Source organism: Peromyscus maniculatus, chromosome 9 (assembly GCF_049852395.1).
Source record: "Peromyscus maniculatus bairdii isolate BWxNUB_F1_BW_parent chromosome 9, HU_Pman_BW_mat_3.1, whole genome shotgun sequence".
NCBI classification, from domain to species: domain Eukaryota; kingdom Metazoa; phylum Chordata; class Mammalia; order Rodentia; family Cricetidae; genus Peromyscus; species Peromyscus maniculatus.
In genome coordinates, this window is record NC_134860.1 from 9,974,531 (window position 1) to 10,001,277 (window position 26,747).

Below are 26,747 nucleotides of genomic sequence, written 5' to 3' on the forward strand. Positions count from 1 at the left end.
TGGCTCAGTGATCAGAGCACTGGCTGCTCTTCCAGAGGACCTGGGTTCAATTCCCAGCACCCACACGGCCGCTCACACCTGCCTGTAACTTCAGTTTTAGGGGATCTGACACCCTCACACAGACATACATGCAGGCAAAACACCAATGAACATGAAATAAATAAATCCTTAAACAAATCTGCTGGGTGATGGTGCACACCCTTAATCCTAGCACTTGGGAGGCAAAGGCAGGTGGATCTCTGTGAGTTCGAGGCCAGCCTGGCTTACAGAGCGAGATCCAGGACAGTCAAGGTTAAAGGCATATATAGAAACAAAAATGGAGTTAGTGAATGCTTAGAGCTGCTGGGAGTGGGAGACAGGGGAGGACAACTAAAGGACACAGGGTTTCTTTCTGATTACATATATTAGTGAACATATTAAACTATCGGACTATATACTTTTAAGTTGGTGAACTGAATAGTATTTGAGCTGTATCTTTACTGAGCTTCTAAGGCAAATGGAAACACAGCTGTTTTGTTTTTCAAGAAAGCAAATAAATTATCTTAATCAGATTAGACAGTCAAGTAAAAGTCAGTGACTGACTACTGGATGGAATATGGCTAGATACCAAAGAACTAATAATTACCACAACCAAGTAAAAACCTACTGAAAAACATTATTTCCCTCTACGGACAGAACAACAACAAAGAATAACAGTAATGGAGGAATACTGCAACTAGACATAGTATATAAAGATTTCAAAAAGGTATTTGTGAAAATGTCTCTAATAATTTGCATGTGAACACAAAGAATTAGGAGAAGCTGAATAATTCTGATAGTTATGTACGGCAATTTCTACAATATACTAACTTACACTTCATAATAGTTCCAGCTATTATGAAGACAATCTGAGCAATTCTGGGAAGTAAAGCCAGTAAATGTAAAGTAAGAATGAAGAGATAGGGTGGTGTGGGTAACCCCCAACACTCTGGGAAGGACAACAACACTTCATCACTGCTATCTAAAGTGGAACAACAGAAAGTATTATACTTAATTCTCCCAGGTCAACAGGATGCAAAGTGACTTGCTATCAGACCTTTGGCAATTACCAGTTAGAAAGCATGAGTCAAGTGGTTTATGTGCAATAGAGAGACAAGCCTCAACAGCTATTAGAGGAAGCGATTAGACACTGTGTGCTAAGTGTCTCATCAGAGGAACCAGGTTAAAAGAAACTACAAATCACAAAAACCTTGAAAACAGTATGGAAACATCACTTCAAAATGATCTGTGCAGAACAGTACAGTGCTAAAAAGATAAAACATTAAAAAAATCCATCATACACCATGGGTGGCAGGGTGGAGCTGCATTCATGTTTTTTTAACCATATTAGTTTTCTATTCATTCAATGAACAAACTATGTTAAGAACCCAGTCTGGTCAACTGTAGATGGCTAAGTATATAAGACATGCTTCCCTTGCTCCATTTAGCAGATGGAACATCTTTATTGTCACCCAGGGTTGGGGGAAGGAGTATTTGAATTCAATCAAGAAAAACTGAGGCATTTCCACAGCCCTCAAAGAAATTAGGTCCAGAGACAAGAAGGAGCATGAGCAGCTCTAGCAGACGTAGGGCCACAAGCAGAACTCTGACAAGCACCATGTCTGGCTCCCACCTGCAAAACAAGAAACTGCAATTTCTTCCTTGATAATGACCACTCTTCCTGTCAGCCCCTTTCCCAAGAACCTAACTTTTACCCCATCTTAAAGAGTCAGTTAAAGTCTACTCCCCTGCCCTTCAAGTCTTCTCAGTTCATTGAAGCTCACAGAAATCTCCCTCTGGAGATGTCAGCATGCACTGTCCACCCTCTACTATCAACAGTTAAATTATTATTGCTTGGTGGTATTTAACTCTCACCATGTTTTACTGTTTTCAAAACAACATCATAAACTTCCCAAATAATAAGCCCATTCCTTAACATCTACATATTTCCCACCAGTGATGAATCTGTAATACAAAGGTTCTATACATGGCTGGCTCTCAAAAATGTGATGAACTGTATTTTCTACACCAGAATCTATGGAACTCATTATATTTTATAAATTCCTTTGGATGACATGTCTCAGGCCAGCACTTTCAGTTCAGTGGTTCATAAACTGCCCTTTCTGCAATTCTCTCCTCCTTTACGTCCTCCCAGTTTGGAAGGACTGTCCCATTAAGATAATCACAACATATCAGTATGCTTAATGCAAACTTAAAAAACATTTAACTGGGGCGCATGGCTCAGCAGTTAAGAGAACTGGCTGCTCTTCCAGGGGTCCTGAGTTCAATTCCCAGAAACCATATGGGTGGCTCACAACCACCTATAATGGGAACTGATGCCCTTTTGGTATGGAAAAAAAAAAGTTTGACTGTTCATTTTCAAAATGAATGAAAGCTTTATCTTCAAGTTAGAAATGCTTTCCTCATTCTCTGTAAATATTTCTAAAGTTTTTGTTCAACTATTATTATCAGCAGTTATCTGAGTTGAAAGTAAGTACTGATACCACTTAAAAGAAGTCAGAACTGGGTTCAGAGAAGTAGTTTGAATTTTGTGTCCTGTTAAGTTCCAACATCCAAGTACAATGGGAGTGACTTCATCTCTGTACACTTTACTGAAATGCCAGCTTTGCAGGAAACAAAAAAACTATGATGAGAAAAATTCTGAATAAAATGCTTTTCAAACAATTACCTTCTTAGAACCCTTTCTACAAATTGAATGCCAGAAAACTACCCAATCTAAATTTCAGAAGTCCTTGTTTTTTTCCTTTTGGTACTACTACTAATGGGGTTAGGGAGTGGGGACGGGAGAAGATCAGTCTGTAGATTTTAAATAATGTTTCAATGTTTCAATCTAGAGAAGTAATTTAAAGCTCCTAATATTTAAAAAAAAAAAAAGCCTTGACAGGTATGTATTCATGAATAAATCTTGATTTCATTTATACGTACAAAACATGAACTATTCACTTACATTTTTGTGATTAACACATTTCATAAGAACTAGTTCTCGGTAGGCTCGCTTTGCATGAGTCTGATTCTGAAATGGCCGGCTGAGCTTCTTGATTGCAACATTTCTTTCGAGAATGGCATCATAAGCTGCACTGTAATAAGAAATTAAAAATAAACGTTAAGCACAAAGTTCTAAAACCAAATTTACAAAGCAATCACATAGACTCCTTACTTTTTCTACTAAGACTATTCAGTACAGTTAGGCACGAGTGCATTTAAAAAATGTATCTATTTTGCATGTATATAGGGGGAAGGTTAGGGGTGTCATGTGGAAGACAGAAGACAACTTGTATAAATTGGTTCTCTCCTTCCACCATATGGATCCTGGAGATTGAACTCAGGTAGTCAGGCTTAATGGCAGGTTCCTTTCTTTACTCACTGAGCCAATGATGCACCAATTCCCAGTACTAGTCTGAAGTCCAAATGACTCCTTTACCTTGCACCTCTATCAAAAAAAAAAAAACACATTATGTGCTCATGACTTCTACTTAAAATATTTACTGAAGAATTTTGGGGCTGGAGAGATGGATCAGTAGTTAAGAACACTAGCTGCTCTCCCAAAGGACTCAGGTTTGATTCCCAGCACCCACGGAGGTTCACAACCATCTGTAACTCTAGTTCCAAGGATCCAATACCCTCTGCTGGCCTTCATAGGCACCAGGCACACAAGTGGCACACAGACATACATGCTGGCAACACACACAGACACACACACTAAAAAAATTTACAATTTATTTACTGAAGAATATTATAGTGTTTTAATCCTTTAGGACACAAGACAGTGAATACACAAAGGAAGCTACACTGAGAGAACATATACAAAAGACTAAAAACAAGTCCTTTAACATTGTTTGGAGGAGGAACTAAAAACTCAAGGTATTAGTAAGTATCAATACTAGATCTGAGGACCTTAGAAAAGAATAAAAACCAGTGTTTCCATTATATAACTGTTAGATTTTAATATTTTATCATAATTCTGATTTTTTAAGAAAGAGAAACATATTACAGGTAAAGACTTCTTCCTCTTCTGTTCTCAGAGGTAAACTTTTATCTTTTCTACATAGGTAATCAACCCTAAGTATATGGAACGCTTTGCATATTTTACATATTACAGAAAAATAATACAATATGGTGTTCTTGTAGATTGTTTTACTACTCAGGACTATACTTCTGATAGTGCCCATCTAACACATACAGCTCCAGTTCATTTTAAATGTTGTACAGTATTTTGCTGTTTGACTGTATCATAATTTTTTAATTCTCCCGTTGCCAGACTTGATGCTGTTTCAACTTCTAAAATTGGAATTCATGCTTCAAAGAACAGCCTTATGTACATGTATTTTGGACATATGCAAGAACTTTTCTAGAACCTTATAAACATGCTGGATCATAAACACTCCCAACTTATTTTAACAGATTTTAAACAAATTTTGTTTAAGAAGTAATAAGAATGTAATTATGCTTGGGTACAGCTTAGCATTTCTCCAAACACTAGGTTATAACGCTAACGTAGTGATTCTGAATCAGTAGCAGAACTATCCCAAGGACTGTTATCTACCTCAATTTTTAAATAATTATGTTCATCTATAAAACCTGAGCATTTTGGTAGAGGTTAGCTTGTAAGTCAACTTTAAAGATATGTAAGTTCTGAAACATAGTGAGATGTGCTAGCTGACTTTATTTGCTGTGGGATGTTCTGTATGTCAAATTGCTCTGATTGGTCAATAAATAAAATACTGATTGGCCAGTGGCTAGGCAGGAAATATAGGCGGGACTAACAGAGAGGAGAAAAGAAAGAACAGGAAGGCAGAAGAAGTCACTGCCAGCCACCGCCAGGACAAGCAACATGTAAAGATGCCAGTAAGCCATGAGCCACATGGCAAAGTATAGATTTGTAGAAATAGGTTAATTTAAAATATAAGTACAGTTAGCAAGAAGCCTGCCACGGCCATACAGTTTGTAGGCAATATAAGTCTCTGTGTTTACTTGGTTGGGTCTGAGCGGCTGTGGGACTGGCGGGTGACAAAGATTTGTCCTGACTGTGGGCAAGGCAGGAAAACTCTAGCTACAAATGGCGCCCAACGAGTTGGCAAGAGTTTCCACCTAAAACCTGAGAAAAGATTCTAAAATGGAGCTAAAAACAGCTTCTTAATTGTCTATCTCAAATGAGCGGCAGCTGCCTGTTTGAGCTACTTGTGGGTTCCTAGCGTGCTTGCTCTATCTGCAGTATGGCGGGAATGAGGTCTCTGCAAGTGGCACATTAAGCTGCGTGGTGGATTTAGCCTTTGCTAGTATAAAACAAAAAAAGAGGTTTCTGGGCTACATGCTGCTTGGATAAAAGCATAGACCCACGATAGCTCCCAGAGCTGGCGGTAAATGTACCACCGAAATGTTGGGAAGCTGAGGTGGGCGGAGCCAGCAGCCATAGCATCTTTTCAGTCTTACAAATGCTGCAGTTTAAAGCAATAGATTCACAATAAGACAGATTCAGATGCAATAGTTTACAATGTGTGTAAAATATACGTAGGCTTTAAAGAGACAAAAAAGGTGATATATACAGTTATATAAACAAATACATAGTTTTAAAAAATAAAGTCTTTAAAGAGATAGTAAAATTAATATAAAAATTAAGCCACATAAAGATGAATATTACACAGAGAATCTGGATTGTGTTGTCTTTGGGATTTTTTTTTAATTTTATTTATTTATTTATCTATCTATTTATTTATTTATTATGAACACAGAAGAGGGTGCCAGATCTCATTTCAGATGGTTGTTAGCCACCATGTGGGTGCTGGGAATTGAACTCAGGACCTCTGGAAGAGCAGCTGGTGCTCTTAACCTCTGAGCCATCTCTCCAGGCCCGTCCTTGGGATTTTTAACTGCAGAAAAACATTTGATCGTAAAAGATGTTGAGTTAAACCAATATGTATATTTTAAAGATTCCTTGACTTTAAAATTTGGATGTAAGGATGTGTTGCTTTGGAAAGGAGACTCTGCTTTTGCTCCCACAGAAAGCCAGAGGCTATGGATTTGTTCCAGATTAAGATACATAGGGTTTGACCAGCCAAGACCCCCTGAAAGGTCTCCGATGACACCATGGCCCAGATGATCCAACATCCAGAATGGTTTGAAAGCAACTGGCTCAGACAATACAGCCTCATGGACTATTCTTTAATCCTAAAATTTTATTTGTGTCCCCATAAGATACAGTGCCCCCCTCCAGCAGGAAGTAGTAAGAGAAGCTACGTCCAAATTCCCAAATTATATGTAATTTTACTTTGTTAAGGTTAAAACCTTCCTTTTTGGAAAAAAAGGGTGGGGGGGAGGGCTGTGGGATGTTCTGTATGTCAAATTGCTCTGATTGGTCAATAAATAAAATACTGATTGGCCAGTGGCTAGGCAGGAAGTATAGGTGGGACTAACAGAGAGGAGAAAAGAACAGGAAGGCAGAAGAAGTCACTGCCAGCCACCGCCAGGACAAGCAGCATGTAAAGATGCCAGTAAGCCATGAGCCACATGGCAAGGTATAGATTTGTAGAAATGGGTTAATTTAAGATATAAGAAGAGTTAGCAAAAAGCCTGCCACGGCCATACAGTTTGTAAGCAATATAAGTCTCTGTGTTTACTTGGTTGGGTCTGAGCGGCTGTGGGACTGGCGGGTGACAGAGATTTGTCCTGACTGTGGGCAAGGCAGGAAAACTCTAGCAACATTTATTCCCCAGTGTGAAGTAGTAAGATTTATTCAATTTCTGTTTCACTACAGAGCGAAAGTGAAGATTAAGTGAGGCATCTCATAATCAGCTATGGGAATAGATACACGCATGGAATGAATAAGCCTGCCACTTCTTTTTTCCTGATATAAGCACATGACTCTGACCAAGTAAGTATCTAATCATAGTTTATATTTCAAGATAGCACTGTTCGTTAATAATTACGGCTTAGGAATAACAAAAAGGATCAGTAATGTCTGTGGAAAAATTACCACATTATAGTTTACATAGCTTTGATTTCTTTCTTTCTTTTTTTTGAGTCAATTTGATGATTTACCAAAGGATCCATATTACAAAGAAGAGAAAAGGCAGCAGTTAAGGACTGCTTGCCTTATTTTGAAATAAAAACTTACCACACTATTCCTTGAGCTCCTGAGCCTATAGGTTTTAAATTCTGATATCGTTTTAGGACTGTGAATGTAGAATCTCCAATCTCTACACTATAAAAATTGTTGTCACGCTTGCTTCTGCTCATGATGACAAGCAATTAGTTTAATGGCTTCATCCAAATATTCACCGAGGCTGCAAAACAAAAGAAAAGGTGACATAATTAAAAGAATTTGTGCAGTATTAACATCTAAGTCCTTACTCTGTGCACCACAGTAACACAGACTGCTAGGTCATCCTCATTAGGAAGAGTGCATCACAAAAAATTAAACCACCATGGAAGCTTTGCTCAGTACATGTTACATGTAAGTAACTACTGACTGGTTCTTCAAAACCATTTTATTATGATGAACTGCTTCTCTAATGCACACTTACCTAACCTAACCTAACCAAAAAAAAAAACAGGGGCTGGGGAGATGAGCTAATCAGTCAAGAGCTTGTCACACAAATATGAGGGCCTGAGTTCAAGCCCCAGCACCACATAAAAAGCTGGGTTAAGTAGAGCATCATGTGCAATCCAGTGTGAAGGAGCTGGGCATAGGAGAATACCTGGGCTCACTGGCTATCAAACTTAACCATATCAGCAAGCTCCATATCCCAGCAAGATCATTATTTCAAAATATAGTGGTTAGTTCCTGGGGAACCTGGGGTTGACCTCTGACCTCCACAAATATGTGTAACCCCCATACATAAAAAATAAATGTAAGCAAATAATTATAATTAACATAAAAGTCAGGCAGTGTAAATTATTAGCACATATTGCATCTGTTTAACAGACAAGGGTCTTTTTTTGTGTGTGTGATATATCCTCTAACACCCAACAGCAACATTCAGTACAACTATAATGGCTGAAAGGATAGGAAGCAGGATAGAAAACATAAGATGAAGAAGGGGGGGGGGGGCTCATACATTATTACACAAATAATTCACTTCTGATGTGTTTGGAGCATCAAACATTTCATCTCAGTTTTGACCACAATTCCTTACCACCTGCCTGATTAAAAGTCAAGGCTATCTTTTTTTTTTTCTCATTGAGTATTGAAATATTGACAAATCTCTCTTTCCTTACTACGCAAGTATTCTATTCCAAAATGCCTGCACTGGATGTGTAGGTTGAACCTATAATCCTGGCACTCTGGAAGCCCAGGAATTTGAGAGTAGCCAGGTAACAGACTCCATTTAAAACAAAACACAAACAAAAAAAAAAAAAAAAAAACAGGAAAGGCAGCTTTAAGCTACCATTCACCAACCCAGTAAATCACCAATCCAGGGGTTGGGGATTTAGCTCAGTGGCAGAGTGCTTGCAAGGTCCTAGGTTCGATCCTCAGCTCCAAAAGGAAAAGAAAAAAAGAAAAATCACCAATCCAGTGGAATCCAAAGATTGGCTGTGTGTGTGTGTGTGTGTGTGTGTGTGTGTGTGTGTTTTGCTGGGGGATGGTAGGCAGGAGGTGAGTGTTAAGGCAGTGATAATTACAATAAAAATTCTGAGAACTTTTTTTTTTAAATTCAAGACACAGTTTCTATGTAGCCCTGGCTACCCTGAAACTCACTCTGTAGACCAGGTTGGTTTCAAACTCACCTATCTCTGCTTCCTCAGTGTTGGGATTAAAGGTGTACACCACCCACACCCAACTGACAACTTTTAATGAAAATAATTAACTCAGTAAGTATCCTGGGCAGCCTAGGATACACCACGTCATAATCTGTGGTGAGGAAGTCACATGGAAGGTGGGGAACACACACTGGGATTAGCCTGCAGGAGAATGAGGAAGAAAGAGGTGGAGGAGGAAAACTAGAAAAGCTTCCCCATGGTTCACAAAGGCCCAGCACTCAGCTTCCTGCCCCTTGGCTTTCCTCAGAAACAGTGGTTGAGGAGCAGCCCTTCTGCTGTTGCTGGCAGACCTCAGTGCTTGAGTGCTAAGAGTTTATGGCTGTGCTGACAGACTCAGGAGTCCACAACTCCAAGCTCTGACAACTGGAGTTTTATGGCTCAAGACTCTAGAGGCCAGAGATGTAAGGTTCTAGATACCTAGGCTGGGTGCTTAATACTCTTGGCTTTTCTGGTAGTTTGGCAGTTGGCCGCTAGTGTAAGCCCTGATCATGTCTGAAGAGTGCAAGGGACCACTTTTACTATCACGATGCCTTGAATGGACCCAATTTCTAGGATCAATATGTCAATATTTAACAGAGGACCTTACACCCACCATTGTCCTTTCTTCCTTTCTCTGGTTTTCTCCTCTCCTCCTATTTCCCTATTTCCATATTCTAACAGACAGGAGGAAGCTCAAGTTAAGACAGTTAAGACAGGTAAGAGACTGTTGAAGAGAGGTGAGTTAAAGAAGGACGCTGAGACCAGTTACCCTTCAGACTGAGGGTTTTACAGGGATAGGTATACAGCTGGGCCTTGAGGTGGAAGAGCATTAGGAGTGACAGTACATCCTAGTACAGAGGCAGCATGATGGGGAGCCTTTGAAGGGAGCCTTCCCCTCAAAAATGTGGAGAGCAGCTTCATTACAAGAAAGTGGCAGTCCTCGGTGGAGAGGCCACTTTTTAAACAATACCAGAAGGGAAAAATGAAGTGTACTTGAAGCAACAGAACACAATATCGGTATATTACCATCACAATTCAGTTAGCTGGTATCCAAGATCCTAAAATTACTTTGTATTCAAAATACAAGTATCTTAAACTATTAGGAAGGTGGTTCTAGGCTGCTCAACATTAGTTGTTTAAAAGAATGCAATTTTTCTCAATGACATTCAACTGAGTAAAAACAGGTGACCTGATCTGTAAGAAGATGCCATTTTCCAAGGTACTCAACAAGTTATTTTGTTTTTATATCTAAGAATAACTCCCCCTCCCCACCCTGCAACATAGTATTTTTATTAATTGTCTGGGGATTTTACACAATATACCCATTCACACTCGCTTCCCAATCTTCCCAGGTCCACTCCCACCTCTCCCCAAAAAAAAGAAGGAAAAAAAAAAAAAAAAAAAAAGGAAAAAATACACCAAGTCCAATTTGCTGCCCATAGGAAATACTTTATACTCAAATTTATCAACTGTATGCATTTTAATACAGGAAGGAATTCCCTGGGTTTATCTATTGTTTTTATTTTCCTCAAATAAAATTCCTAGGGATCACCTCAAGGCCCAGTGATGCTACTCAAATGCTCTCTTCACCAATGATCTACACTTCTGCTCCATTTTTATACTGCCTATATATAGCCCCATAAATTTCTACCTTGCTCTTATCATCATCTGTATCTGCTAAAGAATATCCCATGTGGGCCACAAGTTACTCTTCAGGTGGGCTAGCCAAACTAGTCAGACAACCTCTAACTTCATTACAATCTGCATTTCAAATGACCTACCTACCAGCGCCAGGACAGTAGATAACTACCATGAAAGGAGCATACTGTGTACTTCACACATTGCTGGAACAAAATACATAAACAAAACTTTTTTTTTTAAAGAAAGAAGTGGCTATTTTAGCTTACAGTAGGAGTCCATCATGAGAGAGTGATTAAAGAATCTCAGCTTGCTTTCTCCTTTTCATGCATTCTAGAACCCCAGTTCAAGGCACGGTGCTATCTACATTTAAGGTGGTGGGTCTTCTTTTGCACTGATCCCTAAACTTTTAGGTGCGGAAGTTCTGTTGTATACCAGGGACAGTGGAGACAAGGCTCTACAATTCTGCATTTTATCCTGGCCAAAACCAAAAGATCTCTAATGAGACTTTAAGGCTCACTCAACAAGAGGGAAATTCCAGTATGCCCCACACTGGAAACTTCTCATTTCTTTTATACTGTATATATAACCTCCTGACCCCAATAGGCTCTGAAGTTGATTTTCAAGTCTCTCCCTCTCACTCCTATTTTTAGCTAACAATAAAAGTCTCCTTTGTGTCTCAATTAGACACAAAGCCTTGCTTGTTACTACTGGCTCTACAGTTCCAAGAAGGAAAAAGGGACCTTGTTTGGGTTCAAAAATTAATGGTACCAATCCTGAGAATTCCTAATTTTAAAAGCACCTTTGTACTACTAATATGGGTTGACTCTTCATCTATCCAAAAAATTAGTCCTATAAAATAAAATGCTTTATGGGGACAGACTCAAATGCCTGACATTTTCTAATAATAACGTTTGCCAAATATTTTACTAATAAGATTCTCAAGGCTTGTAATAAAATGTTGATCACATCAAACCACCACCAGAGACACTTCCTAAAACCACAATTAAAAATAGCAAATGGCACGTCTCAGATTCACTTTCCAAAGAATTTCATTCATATTAGTTAATTCCATATATAATTATCACCAGTTTATCTTATCAGCAAAATAATTCAGACTTTTAAAAAAGTACTATGTGTGAAGAATATTTCTGTAATAAACGTGCCTGCTCCCAGTAGGGATTTAAAAAACAAAACCTGAGAAGAGAAAGGATGGTCAGTGTGAATCTCACCCCAAGTAAGGCACACAGGCACTTCCACAATTCCCAGCAGTGGAAGGGGAGGATCCAGAGAAGAGGCCCTAGCTAACCACGGGCACAGCGAGTTCCGAAACTCACAAGATACTGACCCAGGAGGCTGCTTCAACCTTGGTCAGAGAAGCTTCTTTTTGTGGTGGAAACTTTAACATCCTTAAAGTTTCACCCTTAAATGGGACAGCTTTATCAGCAACCCCCCACCTACCCTAGGTTCAAGAAACATCCAAGAGGAGGCAGAAAGAATACAAAAGTCAGCGGACAGATGGGGAAAGGTGCTGGGAAATGCTGTCTTCTGGACATGCCATAGCGATTGCACTCTGAAATGACAGCAGGTGTGGCTAGCTGCAAAGCCCTGCACAAGCACAAGCCAGTCAAAATGACAGCATGGATGAGGGAATTCAGGAGGCCCCCAACCCTAACTGAGAGGCTACTGGCAGTTGACAACTAGTGGAGAAGAAAGAATCATTCTACTTGGAGGTGTGGCCACGAGTAGGTTGCTCATGATCCAGTGGATGGACTAATACCCATGAACATATGGACAACACTAGTCGGAATTAGTAGATTATGAAAGGAAGAGGGTGGAAGGGAGGACAGACAGACAGAAAGACTTGCCTATGGGACCACTGACAGCAGCATTTGCTCAAGTGAGGTTCCCTCTTCCCAAATGATCCTAGCTTGTGTCAAGTTGAAAAACAAATACAAACAAACAAACAAAAATGTGGGACAAAGAACTACAACTTGTGCTTTGCAGATGGCATCTACAGTGGGAGCAAACAATCTTGTAGGACTGGGCCTCAGTCTCCGTAGGCAGTGTCGGAGGTGAATGACAGAATTAGCAGACAGTCAACTAGTACTAGATAATCTACTACAAACCTAGCTTTCAGTGGCAAGAAATCATCACACATTTTGGTGACCAGCATCCACGGATTTTTATTTTCCTGTTAAAGCATAGAAGGATAAACACACTCTCCTAACATATACCAAACAGAGCCTTTAACAGTCTTTTAAGTTCTAACACAATGACGTACACTTCAGGGAGACGGAAAAAAAGGACCTATGAATAAAAATATCAAGTGACTTAATACAGTGACAGACAAGGCACCCTCAAACAGCACACTGGATTTACAAGAACAAATAGTCCTAAGAGAACTCAAAAGGCCCCGAGAGTATTCAAGTCCTCGGTAATAATAACCATGAGGAAATAATTATTAGTATACTCCAATTTAAAAAGCCAGAACGTGGTCAGGTGGTAGTGGTGGTGGCGGTGGCGGCGGCGGCGGCGGCGGCGGCGGCGGCGGCGGCGGTGGTGGCAGCGCACACCTTTAATCCCAGCACACGGGAGGCAGAGGCAGGTGGATCTCTGTAAGTTTGAGGCCAGCCTGGTCTACAGAGAAGAGTTCGAGGAAACTAGGACTGTCTCGAAAAAAAACAAAAAGCCAGAACATGGCTAATACTTTTTCTTAACATAGTAAGCTACAAAGATTAAAAAAAAAAAAAAAAGTTAACAATAGAATATTTAAGAGATAAAACAGTAGCATATATTATTCCTGGTAATAAGCAACTGCCAAGCAAGATGTCAAGATTACTCGTCAAACCTTAGGCAATCTCTTTTATGCTCTCCTATCTCCTAAACCCTCTGGAAAGTCATCAAGAAACCTTAATATTAAATGGCCTACAGGGTATACTTTTTCATCTCTCCTCAGTTTTTTCATAAAATTGCTCTCATTTTACAAGCAAGCAGCTTACTTTTAAATGTACTTAAGAGGATCTGATAGCTTTATACTGCCTTCATAAATTTTATCTCCCAATTTTGTTTCTGAACCTGACAAAAGAAGGCCAGACACTCTCCTGCCTGGCCTTCTTCTGCTTGGGTTCCTAAGAATACTGTATACTACTGATTTTTCTCATTCCTTTCTCTTCCTGTCCAGTCTCCTTTATAGCCTTGTTCTTCACTGGCCTTCAAATAGAATTTCCTTGAGGGCTGTCTTGGTCCTCATCTCTTGTTATAACACTCCCAGAGCAATTTCATCTACCCATAGAGCTTTAGTTACTACTGAAAACTCAAGTTGCAAATATTTCTTTACTATTGAGCCTTTCTTCTCCAGACACAAACATGCAAGAGTTTAACAGAAAACTCAGATGTCTCAAAGCTACCTCAAATTACATATACAAAAATAACCATTTCCCTCAACTTCCACCAAATCTGCTTCTCCTATGTTCTTTCAGCTCAGAAACTGCTTTCATCATCTCTGTAGTCAATCAAGCCAAGAACATAGCACATTATCCCTGACTCTTCACACTCCCACATTCAAATTTATGCAGTTCTGGAGACTCAAACGTTATCTACCACAAATCCATTTTCCTCTTACTCAACAGTCTAACTCAGGCCAAATTTACCTAGTGCCTAGATTACTGTACTCTTCCTAAAGGGGCCCTCTGCCTCTTCTCTCTGCTCTCCATTCTTCACTTTGCAGCCTAAATAACTGTCTAAAGTTCTTACTGAGAAGTCTGCACATCATGTAAGTTACTACACGCCTTAACTATGAGAGGGTATGGCTTTGTAACAGTAACTGTTGATGCTATACAGCACCCTCCCCTCCTGGCAATAGCTGAGTAGACCAACAGTAGATAACTGATTTAAGAAGCCACTCAAAATCTCTCCAGGGGATCCAGTAATGTGAGGGAAACTGGTGAGGATTTGGTCAGCTTTGTGGTTAGAGCAGCAGAGTAGCCAATGCACACAATGAACAGGAGGCACACAAAAGAGAAAAGGAAAGACAGCATGCCACGAAGCAACTGTTTAATTATGACCATGCCTGATTCCAAACCTCTGACAGGTCCACGGGCACTCCCTGCCTTTCCATATGTTAAGCTTCTCTGAGTCACTTTCTCTGCCTTTGCTCAAGTTTTGACTTATAATTAAACCTTCTTATAATTTTGGTTATGAGCCTAGCCTTTAATGGCTGAGTCATCTCTCCAGCCCAACTCAAACCTTCTTAACTAAACTAATTCATCTAACATGCGATTTGATCTAGACTTGCTCTTGCTTTAAATCAAACCATAGCTCCTTCTGTCTAAGCCTATATCAGGAATTCCAGGGCTCTGGACGGTTCAGCTCCTCTCTTATAAGTCTCTCCTCCTCTTCAATTCCAGGATCCAGTTACAACAAATCTCTCTCATCTGCAAACCAATACAGGTTGGTTTTGCTTTGTTTTAAACACACTTCTCCTACTCACTTTCTGAGATCAAGCAGTCAGTACACATACTCTCAGGGTACACATGGCTTTCCTCCATGCTAGCACATATTCCTTCATGCTAGCACTGAAGTCTAAGTGTCTGAGCAATCCCATAGCACTAAAACCTCCGTGAAGGCAGAGCATATTTTTGTTCATACTTGTGTTCCTGGGATTACAGAGCAGACACTCAAGATATTTTTGAATAAATTAATCTAAATAGTAGTCAAATATTATTTATTTTAATTGGTTAAGTTGCCTTTTCCATTTCCATAGACGCTGACCTACTTCAATCCTATTTCTCCTCTAAGCCACTTTAATGATTTTTTTAATGTTCTGTGCCTATTTTTGTTCCATTCATATCCATCAGTAGGTACTGACTGCAAAAGATATTAGTTCTTCCCCTGCTCAAAATAATGCCTCTACAATTAACTACTTATTTCTTGAACATACACCAAATCTTTCTGTCTTTATGCCTCTAGTCTTTTTATGTGAAATGTACTATCTTTAACTGTTCAAATGTAAGCCATTGCATAAGGTCAGAAAACAATGCCTTTTTGCTGAATTAGGTATACTTCTCAGGACACTCAAGAGCTTTCATATTGTATTATAAGTTATCTACATCTCTGACTAAACTTTTGAAATATCTCTCTCTCTCTCTCTCTCTCTCTCTCTCTCTCTCTCTCTCTCTCTCTGTGTGTGTGTGTGTGTGTGTGTGTGTGTGTGTGTGTGTGTGTAATGCACACATGAGCACAGGTGCTCCTGCAGAATCCAGAAGAAGGTATCAGATTCCTTAGAGCTGGGAATGGTTGTGTGAATCACCTGACATGGGTTCTGGGAACCAACTTTTGGTCCTATAGAAGAACAGTACATACTCTTAACTCTCCATCTCACCTCTCCAACCTCTAATTGAACCTTGTTTTGTCAAGTTTCTTTGGTTCTATAAAAATAACATGTGGGACTATAGAGATAGCTTAGTGGTTAAGAGTGTGCACTGCTCTTCCAAAGGACCAGGTTTGGTTCCCAGCACCCACATCTGGTAACTCACAGCTGTCTGTAACTGCAGCTCCACAGGATCTAATGCTCTCTCCTGGACTCCAAGGGTACCTTTAATCACACATGCAACAGTACCCCTTCCACACACATAATTTAAAAATAAAATATATAAAACACGTAGGGAATTAAATATAAATGAAGCAACTAAGTTATTAGTGCTTGCAAATATTTTTCATAATAACCATGGTATATATTTTTAATATTACAAATACTCTCATTACCAAGGATTGATATTGTGGTTAGTGACATCCTTTGGATAGTTAACTTGAGAAAATGGTATATATAAAATTTTTAACATATTTGTTTATTTACTGTGTATGAGTATGGGTGTCCACAGTACACAATGTGAATCAGAGACAGCATGTTTACTCCCTCTACCATGTGGGGTCAGAGGCTTGAGTTCAGGCCATCAGCTTGAGGGTAAACACTTATCCATCCAAGCCATCTCATAGGTTCATTTATTACTTATTTATATAACTAAGGAAGGCAAAAATAGGGAACAGCTTAGTAACCTGGGATGATCTGGTGTGAACAACTTTTAAGTGAGCTATATAATAAGCAAAACTGTGTCCTCAAGTGAACTTTGAGGGAGAATCCCCTAGTTGCTATCATATGCCTTCTACATAATTGTATGTAGACTAAATATGACTAAAATCAGTTGTACTACAGAAGAGACATGAGTAGAGGAAAAATGATTATGCAACCTAATCTATAAATCAAAACAAAGAACAAACCTCACACCTAGATCACCAAACAGTTCTTTCTGTGCCCTGTAAGAGGAAGCCCTGAAAAATAAATAATCTGGGCCTCTGAGTATTTTTATTCACATGGCCTGCTGTTCCCTTGCAGTGTGTTCTGGTATTTTCTATTGCTTTGTTTTCAATAAGTTTCCATAATATTTGTGCAGATCTGTGGGCTTTGTTTCAATTCCTTTAAAAAGAAGCTAATAATCTGGAAACGTGAGACACTCACCATTGGCAACATTATCATTTACTAATACAATCTTAGTTTTAAGAGTATATAGGTAACAATGACATCCCAATCAAAACTAAATTTTCCTTTGTCAGTCATACCACAGATAATTCTTGGGCCAAAACCTTCCAATCAGTTAAAAATTTTAAGTCCAAAAAAAAAAAAAAAAAAAAAGAAAGAAATGTAATGAAAATGCAAGCACTGCAGTCAAGAAACCAATTGTTTGTTGGTTTAGTTTACAAGACTGCCACTAACCTACAATAAACCTGTATAAATATCTAGTTTTAGATACTACACCTAGGGTAAAACTTGCCTTTCAATCTGTATGGTAGTGTTTTCCAAACTGAGTCCCATGATGGACATGAACACATATTGTAGCCTTGCAGTATGAAACTCAGAAGTGACTAAACAATGGACTACAAAACTAGATTAAGTTGATTCAATAATCGAATTACCATGCCACAACTGTAAACCATTAAACATGCTCATAGTCTGACCGCTAGAAGTTCCTTTCTTATATCTAAACATTTCCAGGTTACATAAACTTCTAATATTAAGATGTTAGAAAATCAGTAGACAAAAAATAATTTGCCAAAGATTCTTTACTGACAAATAATCTTATGTTTCCTCCAAATGGAATATGAATCTATTTAGAATGATCAAACTCTGGAAATTTTCATACAAGGCAACATGGAATAAATATGGCAATAATATTGTCAAGACTTGATAATTCATAAAGTAATAAAAATCTCAATATATACTCAATATGTAAGATCATTTGTAAGATGTTATGAGGGATGAAGTTTATTCAGTCATGGGAGGATGACATCTTAAGCATAGTTACATCAGTGGTTCAGTCAGAAGTTATAATTATTTTTGAAGAACTCCCGAAATTGTCTGGACCACATAGATAGAGCAGAGGACATGCTGCCAGACGCTGCCATTCGAAACAAGATGTAAAGGCCATGAGCCATGTGGAAAAGTAGATTTATAGAAATGGGTTAATTTAAGATATAAGAACTAGCTAATGAGAAGCCTGAGCCATTAGGCCATACCATTTATAAATAATACAAGCCTCTATGTGTTTATTTGGGTCCAAGTGGCTGCAGGAGCTGGGCGGGACCAGAGAAAACTTCCAGCTATACAGCATAGCAACTTAACAGCAAAAAGGACCAAAGACTGCCATGCTAAAAATGATTCTATACATGCACAGACATTAACTACTTCTTTTGTAACATTTAAAACTGTTGTTGTTATTTCACTTGTTTCCTTAAGAAAACTAGGTAATAATCGTTATTTTCTATTTTACATAGTTTTCTATTTTATGTCTATAAGGACTCAAAGTTAAATCAAGAAACTTTTATAAAGACAGACAAAGCTAAGGTATGACTGGCCTGAGCCTGTAATTCCAGCACTGTAGAGGCAGAGGCAAGAGGATCACATGTTCAAGTCCAGCCTGGTCAACATAAAGAGCTACAGGCCAGTCTAAGCTACAATATCAAGACACTGACTCACCACCTAAAAAAGACAAACTGTTATCTAGTTCCAACACTATACATATGTAGTTCATGTTGGCCTCAAACTCAGAATTCTCCTAATTCCACCTCCTAAGTGCTAGAAATACAGAAGTATACCACCATGTCTTCTCCAAATCAGCTGTTAAAAGCAAATGTCAATTTGAGTAACCAAAGTAGTGCACATGAGCCACCTAGTGGAAAATAATAAGTTTAATTATAAGGCAAATGTTATTGAGAACAGTGTATTATAATCTATAAATAACAGCAGAGAACCAAGAAGATATCAAGAAAAATGAATGTCAAAATAGTCACAAATTTAAATGGAATCAGATATTACCAGAAAGTAAAGATGAAAATGTGAGCATTCATGGTATTTTGTTTTTGTTTTTAAACTGTATAACCTGAATTTAAACAGACATTACAGAACATAAAGGCCTGAAGGAAAACAGACAGCAAACAGAACAGGGGGTGGCTAGCCAATGGTAGAGAGGGCCAGGACCACAGAAACTCAGCCAGCCTGACCTTCTATGAAGAACCACGGTGGGGTGGGGGATGCATTGTATTCCTGCTGGACTCTCATCCAGCTCACCTGCAGGGTTGAGGCAAACCTAAAAAGTCCAGGTCCTCCAGAAATGTAGAAGAAACAAACTAAGTAAAAAAACCAAACCAAAACAAACAAGCAACAACAACAAAAACAAACCTGTAAAGTGAATGGAAAACTCTTTAGAATACTCAAATCAACCCAACTGCTTATGAAAGTCAAAAAATGGGGTCTGAAACAAGCTACAAATCACTTGAAAAAGTTAAACACTGTGGGATTCACTCCCAATTAGGAGGTGTGTTTTTCTCACCTACATTTAATGTTTTCAGATTATAAATCATTGGTACGACTGCTTTTACTTCCAAAATATGATTTCAGGTACACTACCCAAAACACTAGAGGGGTAGGTAATGAGAAAATGTGTTTTCATTTGTATTTTTCCCATGCAGGGAAACAGATGACTGACTCCAAGAAACACAGACTAGGTTATGATACACAAATTCTAAGAAGGCAGAAACAAGAGTCATAAAAGATACAAATGCAATAATGTTACAGAAATCTCAGCTAAGCAGTTAGTCTGAAAAACAGAAAATTAGGTTTTTCTGAGAGTCACTGTTTAGAGGGGAGAAGGGATGAAAGCAAAAGGAGTGGATTGTGGGAAGAAAGGAATACAGAGCAAAACCAGCAAATGCTTAAAGAGCAAATGGTTTGACTGTGCAAACATCTCACAAAAGATCCTGCCAGAAATAACTCTAGCAAGGTAGGACAGACTTTTTCTGCACCACCGAGTCTGGAGAACTTGGCAAGGTCAATGGAAATAAGGAAAAGATTTGATCAGTACTGTAAGAAATCAATAGACTTGTGAAGTAGATATACATTAAATGAACAAGAATCTAAAATAGAAGAAATTCCAGCATGTGATTAGAAGGGCAGTGATACGGTGGTCCCAAACAGAATCCGCACTTACCATGCGTGACTAATGTATATGTAGACTAGTTCATTATCTACTTTGTGGAATCATATTCCACTGTAAGAATACACTGCGATCAAAGTGGTGCTATGATATGCTCACATCTGCTTACACTTTCCTAAAGTATTTGCCCCATTTTCTAGGAAGTCTGGAAGTCTGTTAACTGCTGGTTGACAGGATGCATATGCACACCTCCAACTTTACTGGGTGACAGAAAATTAGTTTCCAACTGGAAGTACCAACTCTTTGAACTCCTAAGGTTTTTTTGTTTGTTTTTTTAAGATTTCAATTTGCACTTTTCTAAGTACTAATAAGACTGGGCAAATTTCCTGTCTGCTTACCTGTCAATTTTTTCTCATCTTTTTTTTTTAGTTGATTTGTTAAAGTTCTTTACATTTTCCTGGTAAAGGGCCTTTCAAGTTAAGTGTTGCAAATAACCAATTACCCTCCACTTCTGCAAGGTCAGTGCTTTTAGAATCTTGATTAAGAATCTGTTTTCCAACTTGTGTATCTTTTCTTCCTTCATATTTTAAGAATTCTACAATTATAATCTTGTACACAAACGTCTTCATTCAGTTTGAAACTGATCTTTGTTTGGTGTGAAGAAGATACCCAATTTTTGTTCCAGGTATATCCAATTATCTGGATACGGTTAGCTGAAGTCTTTAATGACTACCTGCAATGGTATTCTGCCATTTAGGAACTCTTCATATGCACAGAGGATAAGTGGTTCTAGGCTCTCTCTTCTTTCCACTGTCTATTTTCTATCCTTGTTCCAATATTACAACTTTTTTTTTTGTATTTTAATTTTATCTTAGTATCTAAAAGTGTTAATCCTCTAACTTTACTAGGAAACTAGATACAAACAACATAAATGTGTATAATTTAAACAACAGAACAATTAAGTTTACAAAACTATAATTTTTGATCTCCAGCATTGAAAAATTAAAATTAATTGTGACAGACTTTCTAAACAATGACACAACTAAACCACATCTGAATTGGAATAATAAATTGCAAACAAAAAAACTACAAAAAAAAAAAAAGACAGCTTGGATTAAAGCAACAAAAAAAATTAAGACTTGTGGGATATACTGATGAAGTAGTTTGAAGAAAAGGTATGCCCTTAAAGTATATACTAAGTAAAGATGAGAGAGCATAAAAATTAATATGACCAATTGTCAAATGATGAACAAAATCAAAAGTTAGGTATTTCAAAATATAAAATGAAGTTAGAAGACTCACACTTTCTGATCTCAAAACTTAATACCTAATTACAGGAATCAAATTCAGTATGGTTCTGGTGTAAGGACAATATAGATGAATGAAATAGAAGCCAAAGTCCAGAAATAAATCCACACATCAATGATCAACTGATTTTGACTAGGGTGCTGAGACAGTTTAGCATGAAAAGAACAGTGTCTTCAATAATGGAAACCAGATTATCAAAGTGAAAAGTAAAAGTAGTTCTACTGACCTGTGTTCAAAAATGAATCAGAAAAGACTGCAGACCTAGCCTGAAAGTGAAATTATAATAAAGACTCTTGGGGGAAAAAAAATGAAGGATTTTCATGACTCTAGATATGACTGTTTAGTTTTAGATAAGACACCCAAACTATAAAAAAAAAGATGAAAAATACGAAGATGAGCTGGACTTCAACAAAATTAAAACCCATGCATCAAATGAAGCAAAAGACAACTCACAGACTGTTTAACATGAAGAACATAGCCTAACCTACAATTCTCCAAAGAAGATAAACAAATGGCAATAAGTACTTGGAAAGTGTTCAATACTAACCATCTTGCAAATGTAAATCAAAACCACAGGACATGACTCGAACAAGAGTGTGCTGGTTTGAATGTAATTCACCCCCATAAGCTCACAGGGAGTGGCACTACTAGGAGGTGTGGCTTTGTTGGAGGAAGTGTGTGTTACTCTGAGGGTGGCTTTGAGGTCTCATATATGCTCAAGCCATCACTTCCAGTGTCTCAATTCACTTCCTATTGCCTGCGTAAGATGTAGAATTCTCAGCTACCTCTCCAGCACTGTGTCTGCCCACATGCCACCATGTCCCACCATGATAATGGACTGAACCCTCTGAACTGTAAGCCACTCAATCAAATGTTTCCTTTATAAGAGTTGCTGTGGTCATGATGTCTCTTCACAGCTATAGGAACCCTAACTAATACAAAAGACAACACCAATAGGCATACTAACACATTATATAAGTAACAGTACAGAAACTAAGCAGGAAATATATACTTGTGTCCCGTCCCGTCCCCCCCCCCCCCCCGAGATAGTGTTTCTCTGTGTAGCCCTGAATGTCCTCAAACTCACTGCTCTGTCTTCCAAGTGCTGGGATTAAAAGGCATGAGCCAGCACTGCCCAACCTGTATTTATATATTTAAAACTATATCCACACCCACACACATTTTTAAAAAGGCCAAAAATTTGAGAGGGGTACAAGGGAGCAGTTGGATGGAGGAAAGGGAGGGGGGGAATGATGTAATTATTACAATCTCAAAAACAATTATATCCCTCCTCCAAAGGACACAACTTCATATTCATTAGGGTGGCTGTAATACAAAAGACAGGTAATAAGCATTGGCTAAGATGTGAAGAAATCAATCCCTGTACATCACTAGCAGAAAAAGAAGATGATGAAACATTATTTTATGACAGGTGAGTACCTCAATAAATTAAAATAGTGCAGTGCTAAATCTACACTCAAAAGAGTTAGAAAAAAAAAAGATACCCAAATAAAAAATATATACATGAATGTTCACAGAAGCACTATTCACAATACCCAAGTGGTGTAAGCAAGTCAAGTTCATAATGAATGGATAATCAACTATGGTACGTATAGGCAATGGAGTATCATTCAGAAAGGAAGTATTGACACATGTTACAACATAGATAAATTTTGAGGACATTACATTAAGTCAGACATACATTGTATTACATGAAATAATCTACATAAGTAGATCTACAGAGATAAAAACCAAATTGGCAGCAATCAGGAGCTAGGGCAGGAGGAAGAGAGAATGACTACTTCAGACACAGAATATCCTTTGGAGGTCAGAAAATATTTTGGAAATGTGCAGTGGTTGGGGATGGGCACACAATACTGTATGTATACTAATGGTAAATCTTATGTGTACTTTACAATTAAAATAGTCATTAATAAGGGAAAACATCAAAAACTCACCACCTGAGAAAGACTCTCTTATTTTCCAGTTCCTCAAATGCTGCTTGAGGCTGATGAGAAGTAAGTTTCCATGCTTTAAAAAAATGCCTTTAGGGCCAGACAGTGGTGGCCTTTAATGCCAACACTCAGAGGCAGAGGCAGGCGGATGTCTGAGTTCGAAGCCAGCCTGGTCTACAGAGTAAGTTCCAGTACACTCAGGGATACAGAGAAATCCTGTTTCGAACAAACAAGCAAGCAAACAAACAAATGCCTTCATGGGGGCTGAAGAGATGGCTCAGCAGTTGAGAAAACTGGCTGCTTTTCCAGAGGACCTGGGTTTGATTCCCAGCACCCACAGGGAGGGAGGTTCACAAACTGCAACTTCAGTTCCAATGCCCTCTGGCCTTCTTGGCAAATGCATGAAGGTGGTACATAGACATACATGCAGAATCTATACACACAAAATAACAATAAATCCTTAAAAATGTTTTTAATGTCTTCCTGGATAACAGTCAGTTTAAATGTCTGGGTTTAAGTTTCTAGAAATTGCCTTCCTTTAGCTCATTTCCCTGACAATTTTCTACCTGAGGAATTTCTTTTTTTAAAAAGGGTTTTATTTTGATTAAGTAAAGATCCAAAGGAAGTAAAATGTTTCACTTTTTCACAAAAAAAGAATAGTTATGTCCCTGAGACATCTTTAGTGCATTCATACCATAAAAATCCTACTCACTATAAAAATGAATGTGATACGCAACATTTTAGATAGATGTTAAAGACATTTTTAAAAATCTGGCCTCAAATAGAAAAAAAAAAGTATAACTAGAGAAAAGATAGCAGACTAGTTCTTGCCAGGGACTAGGAGTGAGAACAAAGAGGGAAAGGGGTATTTTATAGTTTAAGGATTTATATACAGATCTGTAATCCATTTGGAGAAAATGTTGCATCAAGTAGAAGGTTTAGTAAAGGTTCATTTTGTAGCCTATCAATATCCAAACGACTATGCCAGCAGTATCTGCTGAAGAGACCATTCTAGCTAAGCAAGTTGTATGTACCTATGTCAAAAATCAACTGGAGGCCTAGCTCACTGGCATACACCTGTAATCCCAGCCACTTGGGAGGCAGAGACAGGAAGCTAGAAGCCAGCCCATACAACATAACAAGACCCCATCTCAAACAAAGCAAAAATTACACAATTGGCCTTGTGTGGAGCAAAGTCTGAATTTCTAATGTGTTCTAATGACCTATAGGGGTCAATCATCTATCTGTCCACCAATGTCACACTGTCCTGGTTTGGCTAAGTATATGATGAAAAAGTAATAACTACTGGGAAAAAAACAGCAGATGGCACAATTTTAAGCAGGGGCAGCTCTTTAGGAATAAGAAGAGGGAGTTATAAATAGTATCAAATCTGTAAACTCAAAAGTAGCTCACAAAGTTATGCAGCTTTAAAATGTTATGGAAAAAGTTAATCTGATACCCTAAACTTCTTAAACTCCATGAACCATACTTGCATACCTGTAATCCCAGAACTTGGGAGGCTGAGGAAGGAGGATTCTGAATTCAAGGCCAGTTTAGGTTACATAGTAAGTTTGTCTGCTGAACTCTGTCTCAAAACACAACCCAAAATATTACCCATCAGAACTGCCTCTGTGGTCATGGAGGTGACCCATAATTAAGAGTCAAATTATCATGCGACCTTTGTTTATTCTGATACATTTTGTTTTTTACCAACTATTTGAATCTCATTCCCTAAGTGTAGGTTGGCTAATTGGAGACACTGCAAGCACCTCAGAAATATTCACTGGATCATCAACCAAAGATTCCAGACTACTGCAAGCTCAAATCAAATATCCCAGGGTTAAAACTGGCAAAGTTATTACACATACTCCCACATATATTTATGCACGGCACCACCATCTTTTCTCCACTTCCTTTTACTCCTGCCCTCTACATCTTTTTCTTTCTTTTTTTGTTTTTTTGAGACAGGGTTTTTCTGTGTAGTTTTGGTACTTATCCTGTATCTCGCTCTGTAGTCCAGGTTGGCTTTTTTCTTACAAATACAAAGGAAAATCTGCAAAAGATGCACTGCTTGACTTAAGAGGCAAGTCAAAACTACAACCAACAGAATCTTTAACTTCTGTCAAATTAGTCAAGTGTTCTGAGCACTGGGCTTTACATCCCCCACTTAAAGAAAATAATTAATGTTTAATCAACTGCCAGCTGTCACAACAATGAAGAAGTTCCACAACTCTGAATTTGATTCAGGCCTCCATTCCTTTCCAATCTCCCAAATCCTTCTAGGAGACATTAGTGCTCCAAACTTCCCTGTACCCTCAACCCCTCTGCAAAGCGTCTGCTTTACCTCTGAATGAAATCCTGTATCATCTCAAAGAGCACTTACCTTGTCCTCTCAAATGCTACTAGGTTTCCTGCTTCCTCCTTGCTGCTATCATCACTGCTTACCTAGACACACACAAAAACTGTTTTAAAACTCATGTTTACTCAGCTCCTCCTGTTGCTGTGGTCTACCTACCAACTGCCTAGTCACACCATTACCAGTAAGTTTCACACCTAGCTCAAACTTCCCTCTTTAGCTTGCAGACCCTGCTATCGTGAGTGATAGCCACAAATGAGACTAAACCCTCCAAAACCAAAGTTTTTCAGTTCTTTGGACCATGGTCATCCACAATAATCTACCCATCTGTCTACTCATCACCACCTGTGCTATGATTATCACCTGAATTGATTTACTTCTAGAAATAGTACAGCGTCCCTTAACAACCTCAATATCTTCTCACATCTTAATTTATTATCATCAATATGAACACGATCTGACCTTAAAGGACCTTCAGTATCTTAAAACTCTATTTTCCCCCACCTATCTTCTTTTACTATATACTTTCTTAGTCAACTTTAATTTCATGTTCTATCTTATTTAAAGATATTCTTATCAATATACTGAACTCCTTAAATTCCAGATTTGCAAAAAATGCCAACTCTAAATCAATCTTTCTTTCTTGTAACTACATCAGGTCCAAATAGAAATTAGCACTGGAGGACAGATGAATACAACTGTCACTTCATGATCAACCTTTATGAGTGCACAATACTACTCATTCTCTGTTAAAACTACTTTTCATTCTCTGTAACACTCATTTCAGATATTCTTCAAACCACCCACTCCCATAATTTCTTTCTCTTCACAAAGTAATAAAACAGGGGCCCTACAAGGCTCCTACCAAATTCATTTACTCTGTTAAAATTTTTCATTTATTTTAATTTATTATGTGTGTGTGTGTGTGTGTGTGTGTCTGCTTGTCTGTATAAGCAGCACATACAGGCAGGCACTCTTGAAAGCCAGAAGAAGGTATCAGATCAACAGGAACTGAAATTAGAGGTGGTTGTTGAGTGCTAGGATCTGAACCTGGGTCCTCTGGAAGAGCAGCAAGTAGTCTTAACAGCTGAGCCTTCTCTCCAGTCCTTTCATTATCATAACAGCTCCCAACTCTAAATCCAGTCACCACCAAACAGACCTCACCGAAGCTACCACTAACAGTCATTTTCCTCAAAGCACATTTCACCTGTTCTTGCAGAAGCATTA

At 38.4% G+C, this 26,747-nt stretch overlaps 1 protein-coding gene across 7 annotated transcripts in view; it reads right to left on the bottom strand.

Annotated features, from left to right (window-relative positions):
• Mapk8 (mitogen-activated protein kinase 8) overlaps positions 1 to 26,747 on the bottom strand; it is a 76,517-nt gene that overhangs the window by 26,758 nt on the left and 23,012 nt on the right. For all 7 annotated transcript variants that reach the window (XM_076544384.1, XM_076544381.1, XM_076544385.1 and 4 more), the window contains exons 2-3: positions 7,151 to 7,319; positions 2,987 to 3,116 (exon numbers count right to left, since the gene is read on the bottom strand). In XM_076544384.1, coding sequence (XP_076400499.1) covers positions 2,987 to 3,116; positions 7,151 to 7,272 — 252 coding nt within the window. In that variant the 5' untranslated portion in view covers positions 7,273 to 7,319. The remainder of the gene's footprint in view (positions 1 to 2,986; positions 3,117 to 7,150; positions 7,320 to 26,747) is intronic.